This window comes from Pezoporus occidentalis, unplaced genomic scaffold, assembly GCF_034315485.1.
Source record: "Pezoporus occidentalis ecotype Australia unplaced genomic scaffold, CSIRO_AGI_Poc_V1 ctg100, whole genome shotgun sequence".
NCBI classification, from domain to species: domain Eukaryota; kingdom Metazoa; phylum Chordata; class Aves; order Psittaciformes; family Psittacidae; genus Pezoporus; species Pezoporus occidentalis.
Genome location: NW_026912780.1, coordinates 965,542 through 980,799, shown reverse-complemented (window position 1 = coordinate 980,799; position 15,258 = coordinate 965,542). Strand labels below are relative to the sequence as shown.

Here is a 15,258-nt window from a genome sequence, read left to right as displayed (position 1 = left end):
GTATGTTTCTGGCAAGTATTGTGTTTGTTGTTTGTTCAGGCTCTGAATTTGTGGAGATACTTACTCCAGTGTGACGGCCTTGCTTAGACTCTTGTTAGGCCTTATTGACAGTGACCAACATATTATCAGTGGACACTTTTTGGTACTAGAAGGCTCAGAATTATTTTATATGGGAGACTACCTCATGAACTGTGTTCATGCTGTTGACTTAGTCCTTCCACCTGTTGGACACACTGGGGAAGTGTCCTGTAATATCAGGCTTGTAGTAGCATGCTTAGCCCAGTCAGAACAGTTTGAGGGTGTCTAATTAGGGAGCTACTAGGTTATGTACAACTTAGGAATGATAGTGCCTGATTTATCGTTCTCTCATATCTAGATAGTGTAGCCCAGGTAATAACTAAGCAGGAAATGAGTTTCTGTTATATAATATTGATTATTGAGAAGTTGGCTTGGAGAGCACTCAGCAGGGGAATCATTTAATTTTTTGCTCCCCTAGTACCTAGAGTGTGGTCCCACAAGCTTGTAGAGCATCACAAGGCCCTAAGATGCACAAGCTTCCCATGTTGTGTCCCATTAACTATTCCAGTCAAATACAGTAGAACTAGAAAATGCTTCATTTACTTACAGGAAGGTCAAATTTGTATATATTCATTCAAGAGACTCAACAAATTCCTCAGAGTATGTAAGTTCTAGGAAATTTTGTATCTTTAAAAAGCTGCCTATAGACCTTTTTGTATGATTGTTGGGTGGCTAGAGCACTTGTCTAAATAGTGGAAGCTTTGAATCAGGATATTCCTTCAATGTGATGTATTTAAAACTGTAGGTTCTTTGTCTATTGTAATTTTGGGCTGAAGAAACAACAGGCTGGAGCTGTTTGGTGCCTTTAAGCATCTTTCTTTTGTTGTCACATTGATTTGTAAAAGTCAGGAGGAACCAGAAGATGAATAAATAAAAAGAACTGGAGACTTTAACCAGTATTTATAGTGCTCACGTGAGTTGCAGAAAACCTGTGGTTCCATGTATTGTTTCAGGATTAAGTCTTCTTTTATCCGCTTATTTATTCAAGCCTCAATCTTCTCCGGGCTGTCAGGTCTATTCATTTTAGACGAGCATCCTAGCTACTTTGCTATCTGTGGTGCCTAATGGAAGTTGTCACTCCTGGTTCTATCTGTCTTATTTGTCTTGTGTATTTTGAGACTGTCTGTATATATACATTATGAATATATGCACTTTGTATATAATATAAGCACATGTGTATATGTAGGTACAGATACATACACATGCACACACGTTTTTTAATGTAATGTCATTAAAAAGTGCAAACTGGACATAAGACTAAAATCAGTAATGAGTTTCTGACGTTTAGTGCCTGTCTGTTGTCTTTGCTAAGCAGCAGTTAAAATGGGAATGTAAAGCATGCAGGAGTATTTAGGAGATGGAAAAGGTGATAAGGTATACATGTAGACTGGAACAGATATAGCAAATATCAGAGATATGATGTTTTAAGAGAACAATGACTTTGAGCAAATGTATTAAGAAACTTAGTTGTGGTGCCTAAGATGTGAGCAGTCATAATAAGGAAAGAGCTCTTAGAAAATCAAACAAGCTGCACACAAAATAACTCCAGATAGTGTATGAAAAGGAGAGATTCATGGGTATACTTCAGACAAAAAAGCACCCAAAATGTAAAGTTCAGAGAGTTTTTGTGACCTAAGCCATTATACACTTCTTTTTTGTTTTTTTTTTTTTTTTTTAAACCATTCAGTATTGCTTAAGACTATAGATCCAGGAAATACGGTGAGCCTGTGCAAGAGCTAACTCCTTCTAAAAGGAAGGCTCCTATCTCTTACCATCTGCTTTTTCTGCTTTTCTTATTTACTTTGTCCTAGCCTCTGGTGTTTGTTGGTCCCTTCTATGATTCAATTAAATTTGGTAATAATAGGAAAAAGAAATCTTTCTGCTGGGTTAGTGAAGTAAACTATCTCACAAAAAACATCTAGTCAGTATTAGCACTACACTGTTAATGCAAGAAGAAGAGTCTTCTTATCCATATAAATCCAGTGGCTATTACCAAGAGAAAGGTAATACTAGGTTGCTACAATCTATATGTAATAGATTTTTAAGTCTGACTTTAGACTTGGCCAGGCAAAAGTCTTCTTGGGACAGTCAAAATGGCCAAACTAATTACAGCACAGTAACTAATCCTGCTCAGAAAAACTCAGGTAGGAAAATATCTTAAATGTCCTTATCTATGTTTTGCTGTTACACATTTTCTTCTGTTCAAAAAATAGAGTTTTGAGGGTTCAATAAGAGCCTGTCTGTACCAGCTTACTGGCATCACAGAAATGCCCACTACCACTGTAGGTCTCTTTTTCTCAAACTTCTTTGCACCTTGTTGAATGTTGGAAAGGAGGTTTATATTCTGTAAATCCTTAAGCTGTCATAGAGTTATTTTTCTCATATTTACTTAAGTAACTTTTGAAAAGCAATTCTGTCATCAATTTTGGTTGAACTTGAGTAGTCTGCCTTACACACTGTTTGACTTTGCTACAAATTGCAATAGAATTTTGAAGAAGGAGGTTGTATAACTATTCAAACTGTTTGTCTTGCTATGTGATTCCTTCACTGGTTTCATTACACATCAGTGTTAATAAATTAATACGTAACTTTTCTGTTTATTCAGAGTTTATTGAAATATCACAGTTTCCAATTCTTAAATCTGATAGCGCTATTTTTCAAGGAGTATTGCTTCTAGACATCTGGCAATGCTATAACTGCTTTGCATCTCCTTGGGGTATGTATACTCTGGTTTTCACTGCTATTAAAACAGTACAAGTTAAATGAAAATTATATGAAATAATCACTTTAAAAATCTGAAGTCATATTTTTATGGGTTGCTCTAAAATGTTTATTTACCACTGTATATTCTCCTATGATTATCCTAGTATCAGTGAGCTAATTTTTAGTTCTATTTTTAATTCTTAGAGTTGAATCTAAGCCTCAGGGTAAAATTCTGTGGATGGCAAGGTGCAGGTGAGAGAGTAATCTTTACCCACTGTGATTCAGTGGGATTGATTTGCTTTTTGTAAGGTTTCAGCTTGGTGTTAAGCTGTGTTTTTCTTTTGTTTAGTCACATTGCACTGAGCCTAACGATAATTCTTGCTAGAGAATTCTTTTGTACATTCCTTATGTCTGCTCTCATCTAATACTTGTAAGCAATCACAGTCATAAATTTTTTAGGACAGAAGGGACTGTAATATTATGTTTAGCTTCTTACATAAAATAAGCTCTAGATCGTTTTTGTACTAATTCCTGTCTAAAATCTGAGAGTGTTTCCTTTTTTTTTTTGAGTTTTCAATTCTGAAAGCCCTTTATATTTGATGGCTGAAATGATTTGAGGAAAGACTCAAAACCAGACTGCCAATTTTTTCACTTTCAAGTTAGTCAGTGGAAAGCTCTGAGAATTCTAAAAAACTCTTAAGATTCTATAGCTCTAAACTGAGTATTTTGTGCCTGGTGATCTTTTCTGTTTCTTAGCATGGTGTTTCTGTGTACAGATCCTAAACCATACTGGGGTTCCAATTTTAATTTTTTTTTTTATATATATATATATTTATTTCATCTTGGTTGGAAAGCATCAAAGGTACGCTCCTGTAATTGTTCAGGAATATTCTGTCTTTGGGACTTCATGTTACTTCATCCTCACTCTCCCAACTGATGTAGGAGGTACAGTGTGAGCAGCCTTGTTCATTTTCTCTTCTAATTGAGCTTACATGTGTAAAGATGAGAAATAAGCTTTAGAACGTGTAACCTTGTTACACTGAAGAGGGTAACACCTTTGGTAAGGCAGAGTTCAGTGTAGGCCCACTTCTTCCACATACCACCTCCTCAGCCGGAACCTCAAAGAACTCTCCTTTCCCTTTGAAGTGATTTTACTGAATCAAGAATTTGTGAATTAAGTAACAGTGGTTGATTTAGGGTCTTACTGCCTTTCGCTAATGAGAAGTTATGCATTTGCTGCTGAAGTTCAAGGTCAGTAACTAAAAAAATCAGTTCAACTTAATGAAAATTCTCTTGAAAACCTTTGAAAGATTTCTGTTAGTTTTTGCACACGGCTTTGTAGCCAGTATTTTTCAGCTGTATGTATTTGAAACTATTGAATAATTAATTTTATATTGATCTGTTTTGATTTTTCGAAGTTAACTTTAAAACCTGTGTATATTAGCACTCTGTGATAAATTGCATGAAATGTGCTTGTCTACTTAGGTGCATTACTTACATACAGTTTTTGTGTTAGAGCCTGCTGCTGTATAAAAAGCCCTTGCTATTTCTTAGCACTCCTGGCTTAAGATGTTAGAGGGAAATCTTGGATACAAAAAACTAATGTGTCAGTTAAATAAGAAGTAGGAGATGCATATAATTTTCCTTATAATAATTGAGAGGGAAAGCGTATTGGAAATGCCTGTAACTGTTTTCCTTAGATGTGCAAATTTGTTTAAAAGGAAGAAATCATCTATGCATTTGAGATTTGTAATTTTGAAAAGCATATTACTGTGATTCTGTAGGGCATTTCCATCTTAATAGGAGTAATTGTCCTGAATGTGTGTCATTTTGCTTTTTGTTTAATAGAATGATATGACACCAGTCCGATTACAGTGGGGAGAAATTCTTATGCCACTGCTGAAGAAATACAAGTTGAACATAACCTGGGGTGATCAGGACCTATTGAACATTATGTTTTTCCACAATCCAGGTAAATCCACATTTATTCAAAGTCAAACATGACAAAGTTGATCTTTTCTCTGATGTTAAAAAATCATGGAAAGTGCTTTGTGAAAGAGTTCTTGTGAAAGTATTAAAAGGACTTGTTGCTGCTTTATGTTTTCTTCAAGTGTTTATTTAGCACTGGAGCTTGCTAGAGTGTAATTAACTGTTCGGTTTCAAAATAACTACAGAAATTTATGAAGGAGCTCTAAGGAAAAAAAAGGGGAAGATTAGTGTATTTCCTGAAATTATTCTGATATTTAATCCAGAGTTCTCGTTTTTCTGCACAGAAAGTCTTTATGTCTTTCCTTGCCAATGGAATTATCGCCCTGACCACTGCATCTATGGAAGCAATTGTAAGGAAGCCGAAGAAGAGGGTATATTTATTCTTCATGGAAACAGAGGTGTTTACCATGATGAAAAACAGCCAACTTTTAGGGCTGTCTATGAAGCGATAAAAAATGTAAGTGCTTTCAACACTGTACGTGTGAAAAGTTTCCTTTTTTTTGTCTGTTTTATCTACAGTGCTGCATGTATTTTTGTAGGTTTTGTTGATACCTTGATTGCAACAAAGTTTTTTTTTTTTCCTCTTTTAGGTGACGTTAAGTGTTTCACAGTGTTTTCATTTACTGCTTATACAGAATTCCAGTGGTGGTCATGTTCTGAAGCATAGTGTAGACTATGCCTAGGTTAGGATTCTAAAACATTGCCTGTAGCTGTCAATGTCTACTTAAAAGGCTTTATTCCCATTCCTTTAATAAATACATCTGGTAAGCTGTTTGTATGAGCGTTTGGAGATTGCTAGAAGCTTCATTCTTCTGGAGACTTTAAAATGCAGGAAAAAAAACCCTGACCTTCTTCCCATAGTTTGTGTGTATTTATGGCAATATTGAAGTTAGATTTGGATTGTAGAAAATCTTTTCTTGGTACCGTTTTGACCTTTTCTAGAGATTCAGTGTGTTAATATGTTGCTGTTCCTTTAAATATTAAGCGCAGTGACTTGTTTTCATTCTGCAAATAAGGCATCTAATAAACTATTTATCACTGCATCAGTGTACTCACAGAAGAGCTGTAAAATTTAGCACTGATGCACATATTAATGTAGCAGGCTATTGTGTGTGTATAACCTTCAAAAATCAATAGTATATTTTAATGGTGCTTTATTACATGTTGTCATGGATATAAAAATGAAGAAAAGTACTTTTGAGGGTCTGAGAATTCATTGCACAGAAAGTTAATATGTTTCCATGAAAATATGATTTCTTTGTTTCCTTTGAGCATTGTCAAAAACAGAAGAAAAAATATTTCTTTTTATTTATTATCCCATTTGGTTTATGAATATGGCAGAGAAAATATGTAAAACGCTGCTGATTCAGTGGTAATAAGATGAACAAAATTACGTTACTGTGAAATGCTGGTTTAGCTTGTCATTTGTTTATAAAAATTATTTCACTGTTGAATTAATGACTTCTTTATTTCATCACCATGTTAAACACAGTATGCGTTCGACCATCATTCAGTTTAATGAAACTTCAGTAGTACCATTTTTCATACTGGTATTTCATTATAATTTGATAAGAAGTGTATTCCTTAAAAGTTATCTATTATTCAAGAAAGTTACTGTTTAACAAAGAAATTACTAGAAATCATGTTTAGATCTGTTAATTTTTAATTTAATAAGATAATTTCAAATTTCCTCCTATTCTGTTGGGGTATCTTCATTTGCTTGTATTTAAAGATCTCACTTGTTAAGGTTATCAAAAGCATTAGAGAATATTTCTTGGTTTAGAGTTGTTTTTCAAATACTGCATTCAAGAAGATGAGTTCTTAAATGTACTTGCTTTCTAAAGGTTTATTAAATGTAACATTCAGAGGCATTTTTATAAAACTCTTTAAAACCCTCTGAATAATGATACTCTTCTGTGTTCTGTTGACCTTTAATCTTCCTTCCTTAACTTCCTTGCAGTATTCATTTGGAGATGATCTGGTTCATTCCCTGTTGCAGCCCCTAGAACTGGAATTACGGAAAACCATGCATACATACTGTGGAAGAGTATACAAAGTGTTCATAAAGCAGCTGACAAAAAGTGTAAGAGACTTGTATGCCAGAAGATCAAAGGGAAGGTGATTTTACTTCAAGCTGTTAAATCAAGAGACTGAATTAACATACTTCTCAGAAGGTGCAAAAATTCTAATATGGCTTGAATTGGCTCTCACTGTGCCCAGATAAAAGTTTACTAGCGTATGTAAAAATGAAGAAAATATTCTTGTCATGAAGAACAGGAACTTTTTTTCTGCAAAGCTGACTTTTTGCTCTTTTGAAGTTTAATCACTGCTAATGTTTATCGTTAATACAGTGATTTAGGTGTTACTGGCTTCTACAGTCAGTAGTTTTAGTCTGTATAATTCAGTTATCTAATGATCAAATGAACAAAGAAGAAATGAAGATGGTTCTATTTGGGAGCGTACCTCATTGCCTGAAATTCTGTTAAACTGTGAATGTAGCAATAACTGAGGCAGCAGCACTAACCTCACTTTAAAGGTGTGAGCCTTTATGTAAACAAAATTGTTTACAAGTGCAGAAAACACTCTTTTCAAAGAAATGTGATACAATAATTGACAATCTGTATGTGCCTTTATGTGTTCATCTCTTACATGTTGAAGTACTGTTTTGACAATCTTGTTTTGCATATCTTAGATGTAAACTGCACACTATAAATACGATGTTCTGAAAAATTAATACCGGTATGTGATACTAGTTTTCTCTGTCTGTAGGTGCAGAGACTTTTTAATGTACAGCATTTGTTTCAACATGGTCAAAAGATAGAGCAGAATTGAGGATTGGTGGTTCTTTTTTGGTTTTATTTTAGCAAAAAAAATCAGGTTGAAGATGTTTGTCTTATAATACTTTTAAAAAATTACATGGTTTTGCAGCTTTATAAGGCATTTTGGAAGTAGGAAAAAAAACACCAGTGAAAAGCTGTTGCTTTTGTATTTCCTTACTAAGAATTATTACCTGATGATTATTATGGAGTATTTAGTACCGAAAAGTGAAGAGCTGTAGTAAGAGTTCTGATGCTGCCTCAGACTGTGTATTAGATGCGTTTCTTAGAGGATATATCCTGTTACCATATTTTTTAATAACATGGCTTTAAAATAGTTTTGGGGAAAACCCTCAACTACATGAATGCATTACCGGCAGTAGGTTGATAGTGATTTACAGCAGGCAAGGATTAGGCTTTCTTTAGTTTCTTAAGTTCTCTTAGTGGAAAAAAAAAAATTGTTTTGTTTATGTAGTACAGACTTTCTTTTTTTTAGAGGAAAACATGAAGAAAAAGGCTGAGTTCTAGTGTTACAGTGAAATACTATTTAAACTTGCATAGTTTGAAATGTATTTGATTTGTAAAGTATATTTGAACTTGGATAACTGGTCTGAGATGAAGTCTTCATAATGTGAGTTTTTTGGATTCCAGAAAAGTTCCTGTGTGTTGAACTTGGAGGATCCACTCACTGACTTGCACCTTCATCCCAATCCCATTTTAGAAGCTGAATTTCTGTGGCTCTTTCCATGTCAAAGGTGGGCTCGTTCTGACTCCCAGATCCATGTGAGCTGGATGAATACTTTAGCAGTGCAAAATACACTCCATTGTAAGCAGAGTTTAGATTCTGCTCCTAATCTCCCTGCTGGCTCAGGGTGTAAATTTCTGGGATGGATCCTGGGAAGCAGTCTGCCTCACATGCAGTTATGGTCTCTTTTCCTTGCTATGTCACCTTTTGAAGTCTGAAAATCTAGAAATCTGTGTGAAGGTGAATACGGTTATTGACTGATTTTACAATATGCAGTGCATTATTTTTTTACATAAATACTGATTTTTATATGAATTTGTCTTCAGCTTTCTTTTTTATTTGTCCTGTGTGTTTTGTATTTAAAAAATATTTCTTTGGCCTTTTTTTTTGTTTGTCTTTGCATAAATGTTCAGATCTGATTTTAATTTTAGTATGTTGTATGCATGTGAAGATACTGCTTAAATCCTGTTAAGCCATTTTAGGAAAAATGGAATGTGACCACCAGCAGCAACCTTTCCTCTTGTATTTCAGGCTTTGTGGGGGATTAGACCAAAAAGAGTTAATGTTGAAGCTTATCTTAGGATAAAAATTCTTACTTTGTGCTAATTTCAAGCAGTGTTTATTTAGCATATTACAGGTAGCAGAATATACTGTCTTATGCCATAGTTTTTGTATAATTTTCATTAATATAAACGTAAACTGCTCACCTCAACAATCCATTCCCAAGTAAAATTCATGAACACTTTAGAAAACTTAAAAGACATCAAGTGCTTAGTAGCTTCCATTATGTAACTCTGGAGTATTTGTGTTGAATAAATGTTTAGTCCTGTAGTTCCTATGTCTTAAATTTAGAAAGATGACCTACCTTTAAAGAACAAATCTGACTGACAAAGCATTTAGAGACAGTGAGAAGCCTGGGATACTGAGCAGTGTGATAGAAACCAGTTATACTCCCAATCATTTTAATATCTGATTTATAAAATTACATGCACACATTTGTAGAAACTTAGATACAGACAGGAAATCTATATTGCCATCTAGTTTCAGAAACTGCTTTCTTTGTAGATACGTTAAGCAACCAACAAAATAGGACCTGAAAAATTGTGAAACTTTAGAAATCCTATTTTTACCAATTTATTTATTATAAATTTCTTTAATACTAACAAAATTGTAAAGTTTCATAGAAAAAGTGAACATCAGGAAATGTACTTTCGGGTTAAATTAAGATAAATGTTTTCATCGTGCTTGATGTCTGTGTACCATTATTCTGTCTCTGTGTAAGAGGGATCAGAGTCTCATGGTAGAGGTCTATTTGAAGATGTCTTATCTTGCTTGTTTGAAGTTCTGTCTCTGTACACAGTATGAAAGGCCAGCTATCCCTTAATGAGACCGAAGCACCCTTATCTATGGTACTTGCACCTCTGCCTGTTACCAAGCCTTATGAAAATGTCTTTCCAGTTATTTGTAGTTTTGTCAAAATTCAGACTGAAGGTCACCTTTTAATGCCAGTTGAATTTGTTTTGGTAAGATTTTGATTTACATTTAGAAAGGTTAGAAAAGAGGTTTATAAGAAAAAAAAATATTTTTCCTTATTCTGATTTTAAGCAGCCTTTAAAGCAGTTTGGAGTTGCCTTTTGCTGGGTTTGACCTAAATTTGGTCAAATTGAAAACTTCTGGCAAAATGTTTGGAAAACTGAACTTTTTTTTGTTGATTTGTACAATGTTTCTGTCCATACTAGGTATATTCCAACCACACAGGCTTTCCATGCTTCTGATTCTGCCCTCTCCATAATAGGATGACTTTGAATGCAGTCTTCTTTCTTTTCCTCTTCCCAGATTACACTTCCCATCTAGAAAGCAGTGAAGAGGAAATAACTGCAGTGTAGTGGTGGGAGGAGGGAATGGTCTGGGTCTGCTTGGAAGGTTTAGAAGTAGAACAGGGAAGAGGCCAAGCTGGAAGTGTAATGAATTATAAATATGTGCATTATTAGCCTCTCTTTATTTTAAGCAAAAATAAGAATGAAACACTGTTGCTTATTTGCTGACGTTTGTGGATGTGGTGATATTTGTGGCAGATTAAATGGGGTGAAACTGAATAGTAAAATCAGTCTTCTACTTTTTAGCGTACCTGTAGGAGACCAGTAGACTTTTGGTTTCTCCTGCCTGGTTTACAAAGGTGTCTCCAAACATGGACATACCTGGAATTTCCATTTCTTAGAAGTCTTAAGTTCTTTGATTGTTTTTTGTTTCAAATTAAAAGATTTTCAACTATCAAGCAGGTTTAATGAAATATCCATTTACTGACTCCATTTTTTTTTTACCTGATTAAGTGGAATACTGCATAATTTAAATGCATGTGTGGGCTGTTTGTGTCTCCATTTAAAAAAAAATAAGTTGTCTATTATGAATAGTTATTAAAACATTCTCTCCCATGGTATCTAATGTGATTACCATAATTATCATTGCTTCCCTGCCCACTTCACTACTTTGTGAATGGATAGGATTTGGGATAGCTTCTGTAATTTTGTGTGCTAAAATACATTGCAGAGAAATATAATGTGAAGGTATGGCTTTTTCTTCACTAGCAGGAAGCAGAATCTGCTGTAGCATAAACAGTAGAAGTATGAAGTAATGGGAAGGTGCTTCTCATCACTGTGGATCTTGGAACAGAGCTTAGATGTATCTGATGTAGCTGTTGCTGTCAGTCTGAGCGCTTCTGTGCACAGAAACACTCAGAAGTGATGTTGTAACTTGCATTGTTCAAAAGGAACCTGAAGTGATTTTCTGTCATGTTTCTGATATCTCTGGATATCTTTTCTTCCATCTCTTCAGTTCTGTTCAGCTGTCGTGGTTTAAGCCCAGCCATAAACTCAGAACCATGCAGCCACTTGCTCACTCCCCACTTTGCTCCCTGTTGTGGGCGGGATGGGGAGGGGAATTGAAAGAACATAAACCCCAAGTGTTGAGATAAGAACAGTCCAATAACTGAAGTATAATATAAAATTAATACTACTAATAATAATGATAAGGGAAATAACAAGGGGAGAGAATACAACCGCTCACCACCTGTCGACCGATACCCATTCTGACCCAAGCAGTGATCTCAGCCTTCTGGGTGACTCCCCCCCCAGTTTCTATACTGGGCATGACACGCTGTGGTATGGACTACCTGTTTGGCTAATTTGGGTCAAGTGTCCTGTTTCTGCTTCCTCCTGAATTTCCATGCCCCTCATCACTGGCAGACCATGAGACTGGAAAGTCCTTGATAAGGGTAAGCATGACTTAACATGCTAGTGTTTTAGTTGTTGCTGTCAGCATTGTTCTCAGACTAAAGCTGAGACACAGCACTGCACCAGCTACTGGAAAGGAGAAAAATAACTGTTACAGCTGAACCCAGGACACCAGTTAAATTTATCTCTATATTTGAGAAGAATAACTTAAAATTCTTACAATGTTTTGCACAAATAACAGCCAAGTTACTTGTTCAGGTTGCCAAAGCAGGCAAAGCATGAACCCAGCAAGTCAAATCTTAAAAAAATTAAACACAAATGTATGCACTTTAGGTTCCCTTGGAAAAAAAAGGAAACTGTTGTTTGATTCAAGTTTAGCTCTACAGAGAAACCCTTACAACTTGCTTTCTGTGTTTAACTGCCAAGTCTTCAGTAATATGCAGTTGCTTTGTAGTCCTAGAAGACTACTAGAAATTATTGCTCAGCTTTAAAACCAGATGATGTTTGCAGAGGTAATGGTGAATGTTCCACTTCAGGAAGTGAGGAGAAAATCTCATTTTAAAGTAGTTCTCAAAATCTCTCTCTTGTAACCACTTAATAGAGCTAGGTAAGAACAGCTTGTCCTCCAAGGTTGTCATAAAATTTAAGATTTGTGGTTCCCCACTGCATTTTTAAGCCTTTGTGGGCCTATTAAGATTTTAAGTTCCTTAAAGGAATATTAAATAATCAGAAATTCTTGCATTGAAGAAATTCAGTTGTGTCTCTTCAGCTTTGCAGTTGCTTTATGCACAGCTGCATTCAGTTCTTTGGAGTCCTCATTTAAACTTATGAATGTGCATCTTCCTGTATATTTGCTGGCAAATTTCTACAAGGCTCTTTTCTTCTCCCCTCCCCCTTTTCCCTGCACTGCTTTTAAACAATAATTCCTAAGCTCTTCTTTCATTCGAATGCTTATAAAAATGATGGGAGATATTGCGGAGACCTGTAATTAAAGGAGGACCTATAGTCCTACTGTGGTTGGAATTCTTTATTTTCTTCAGATTGTTATTTAAGGATGTTTGGGCAGGAGGAATTTTTGAGCATTTAGTAAATTAATTATGTGCCATGAGTGATCAACTGGTAGTTTCTTCCCTGAATCAGTATTGTCCCTGTCCTCTCTTATGATAGATGCTTGGCTGCCATCTGCCTGCTTGATCTATATGACTGCAAATTCCTGTAAGCAGAGCGACTGTCACTTCTAGATTTGGATTTTAAACGCTCATCCCTTATCTGGGTGCCACCTCACTTGAGCAAACCTGGGACCTGATCTGTTTCCACTTTAGGTGTCTAGCCTTGATTTCATTTCCTTGTTTTAGTTTCCAACTGGAGCTCTAAGGATAGAACAGCGAGATAAGGAATTGCAGACATTTTCACAACAGAAACTAGAGAATTACCTATTTCTGAAAAATAATTGACAATTTTTAAATACCCTTCTATCCTTGAGTCTTAATTTCTGATTTGGTAGTTGTAAGGGTCAGCATCCTTGGTTCAGTCAAATCATTTGACTTTTCCTGTGTCGACCCCTTACGTGAAGGGACGGGCGGCTATCTCCTAAAAGACTGGTTCTGTGTGTACTGTGAACTCCAAAGAAAGGAACGATCAGTCATCACTGTACAGCCTTGGTAGACCCCTACCTGAACTCTTTGAAACCAGCAATAACTGTCCATTTGCTGCTGTTTAGTGATAGTGGTTTTAGTGGTCTTCTACTGCTCATGCTGAAAGGGAGAGAAAAAGATGCAGTTATTCAGATCTCCGTGTTAGTTCCTGCACTGCTGTCTTTCAAATTCCACATGACACCTAAAAAAGAACAGGACAAAAGCCAGATTTCTTTCCCTGGGTCAAAGCCAGAGGGGAATAAACTTGATAGCTTCTCGTGGCACATTAACACATTCATTCTCACTCAAAGTCCCTCTGTGCTGTTTTCCACAGCAAAATTCATAGATTTGTTTGCCTTTTCAGAGCAAAGCAAAACACTGGGAGTTTGCTTTAATGAATGTCCCCCTAAAACCAAACAGAATTTTGCTAGGGAAAGAAAGGGACTGTGAAGCTTGTTTGCTAGTGATTGTTTCTGCACTTCAGACTTCTTTCTGTAACGTCACAGGTACAACTGTGGAACTTGTGTGGTTTCCTCCCCACTCAGAGAAGTGCTGCTAGATTGTGTTGCCCTTCATTTCCTCACTTATTTCTAGCAGTGAACACAGCTTTCTGAAAATGCTTTTTGTTTATTCCTGAATGGCTTTTCTGTTTTATCTAGTTCATATTAAATTATTAAACCAAATGAGATGAACAATTTATTAGAGAAGCCTAATACATTTTCTACACCTTCATATTCTGGGAGGTCGCTTTCTCTCCTGTTCTTCCTCTAGGTCATTTAATATCATATCCTCATTCTCAGAATTATGATCTGGGTGCAACAGGTTCATTTTTTTCTGTTATGTCTGTGTCTTATGAATCTTAATGTTCTGCCAGTCATTTGCGAACACATTTTACTAGAACAAGTCACATTAAATCAGTCTGTAATATTCATATGAATTGCGTTGAAACACACAAGTAGATGTAGAAGTTATCCAAAAGTGCAAATCTTTGTGGTTGAATTAATCAGTATTTAGGGCATGTATTTTTTAGGCTTATAAGGAAATGGAAGCAATATAATCAGTTTTTAACTCCTGATTTAAGACTAGGAAATTAAATTTAATTAAAGCTAACCTACTCTGTCTCACTGAGCAGCTGGTGCCTAGGAGACATTCTGCTTGGATATTGTGGGACTTCAGAAGTATGATCTCATGCAGTTTCTGATGTGTCACTGGCCCTCCTGATTTTTAATCTTAAAATATTCTGCTATGTTTTATTGTTTTGTTTTACATTTTTATGCTATGGTTAGTGTGCTTCAAGGCGAATCAGGATTGCAGATCTAAACCCAAGAAATAAAAACCTCTTTTGCTACACGGGGTGTGTTGTATACTATATTTGATTTGATATTTTTCACTAGTGCTGTGGGTAAACTTGATGTCTTGGGGGTTACTGCCTGTCATGGGGATCATCTTTCCTGGTTGCTGTTCCTGGCTTGACTCCTTTCTCCCCTCTGGTCTCCTTGCTGCCTGTTTTTTCCAAGAGTTTGTCACTCCTCATCTGTTCTTTTCATGATGATCTTCCTGGGTCAGGGTGGCTATTTTGCCCATTAGCCAGTATTGCTTCTGCCACCAAGTACATGCTTTCAGAACTGGACTGTTGGCTGTGGTGCGCTAACTGTATCATCTCCAGCCAAAAGCGTACCCTGGAGCGGGCATGCTGGTGTCTGCACAGTGCTAATGGGTGAGCACACATCTGGGAATGTAAGCATATTCTTAACCCAGAGTAGTTCCTAAGCAGTGCTGTGTATTTCTTGCCTGTAGCTCAGGGAGCAAACTGAGTTTTTCTTTCAGCTTTGTGTAGACTATTACAAAGTTTTAATCTTACTTCTCTGTAGAGATAAAGGCTTTTTACTGGAGGTGTCCTTTCACGAAGAAAGCTTGGCTGATGAAGCCCATAAATTAAACTGTGATGATCTGAGCAATTCTACTTGCTTGAGGCAGGCAAGCTCAGCAAAGCTTTGGAGAACAGTGTGAGCAAATAATAAGTGCCAGGGCACCTGGTATGCAGTGAAGTGAGGAAATTGGTC

The 15,258-nt window shown here is 36.0% G+C and overlaps 1 protein-coding gene across 2 annotated transcripts in view; it reads left to right on the top strand.

Moving 5' to 3' along the window:
* GXYLT1 (glucoside xylosyltransferase 1) overlaps positions 1-14,543 on the top strand; it is a 41,085-nt gene extending 26,542 nt beyond the window's left edge. For both annotated transcript variants that reach the window (XM_062612336.1, XM_062612343.1), the window contains 3 exons: positions 4,630-4,753; positions 5,055-5,227; positions 6,731-14,543. In XM_062612336.1, the coding sequence (XP_062468320.1) occupies positions 4,630-4,753; positions 5,055-5,227; positions 6,731-6,892 (459 nt within the window). In that variant the 3' untranslated portion in view covers positions 6,893-14,543. The remainder of the gene's footprint in view (positions 1-4,629; positions 4,754-5,054; positions 5,228-6,730) is intronic.
* Positions 14,544-15,258: the final 715 nt, after the last annotated feature.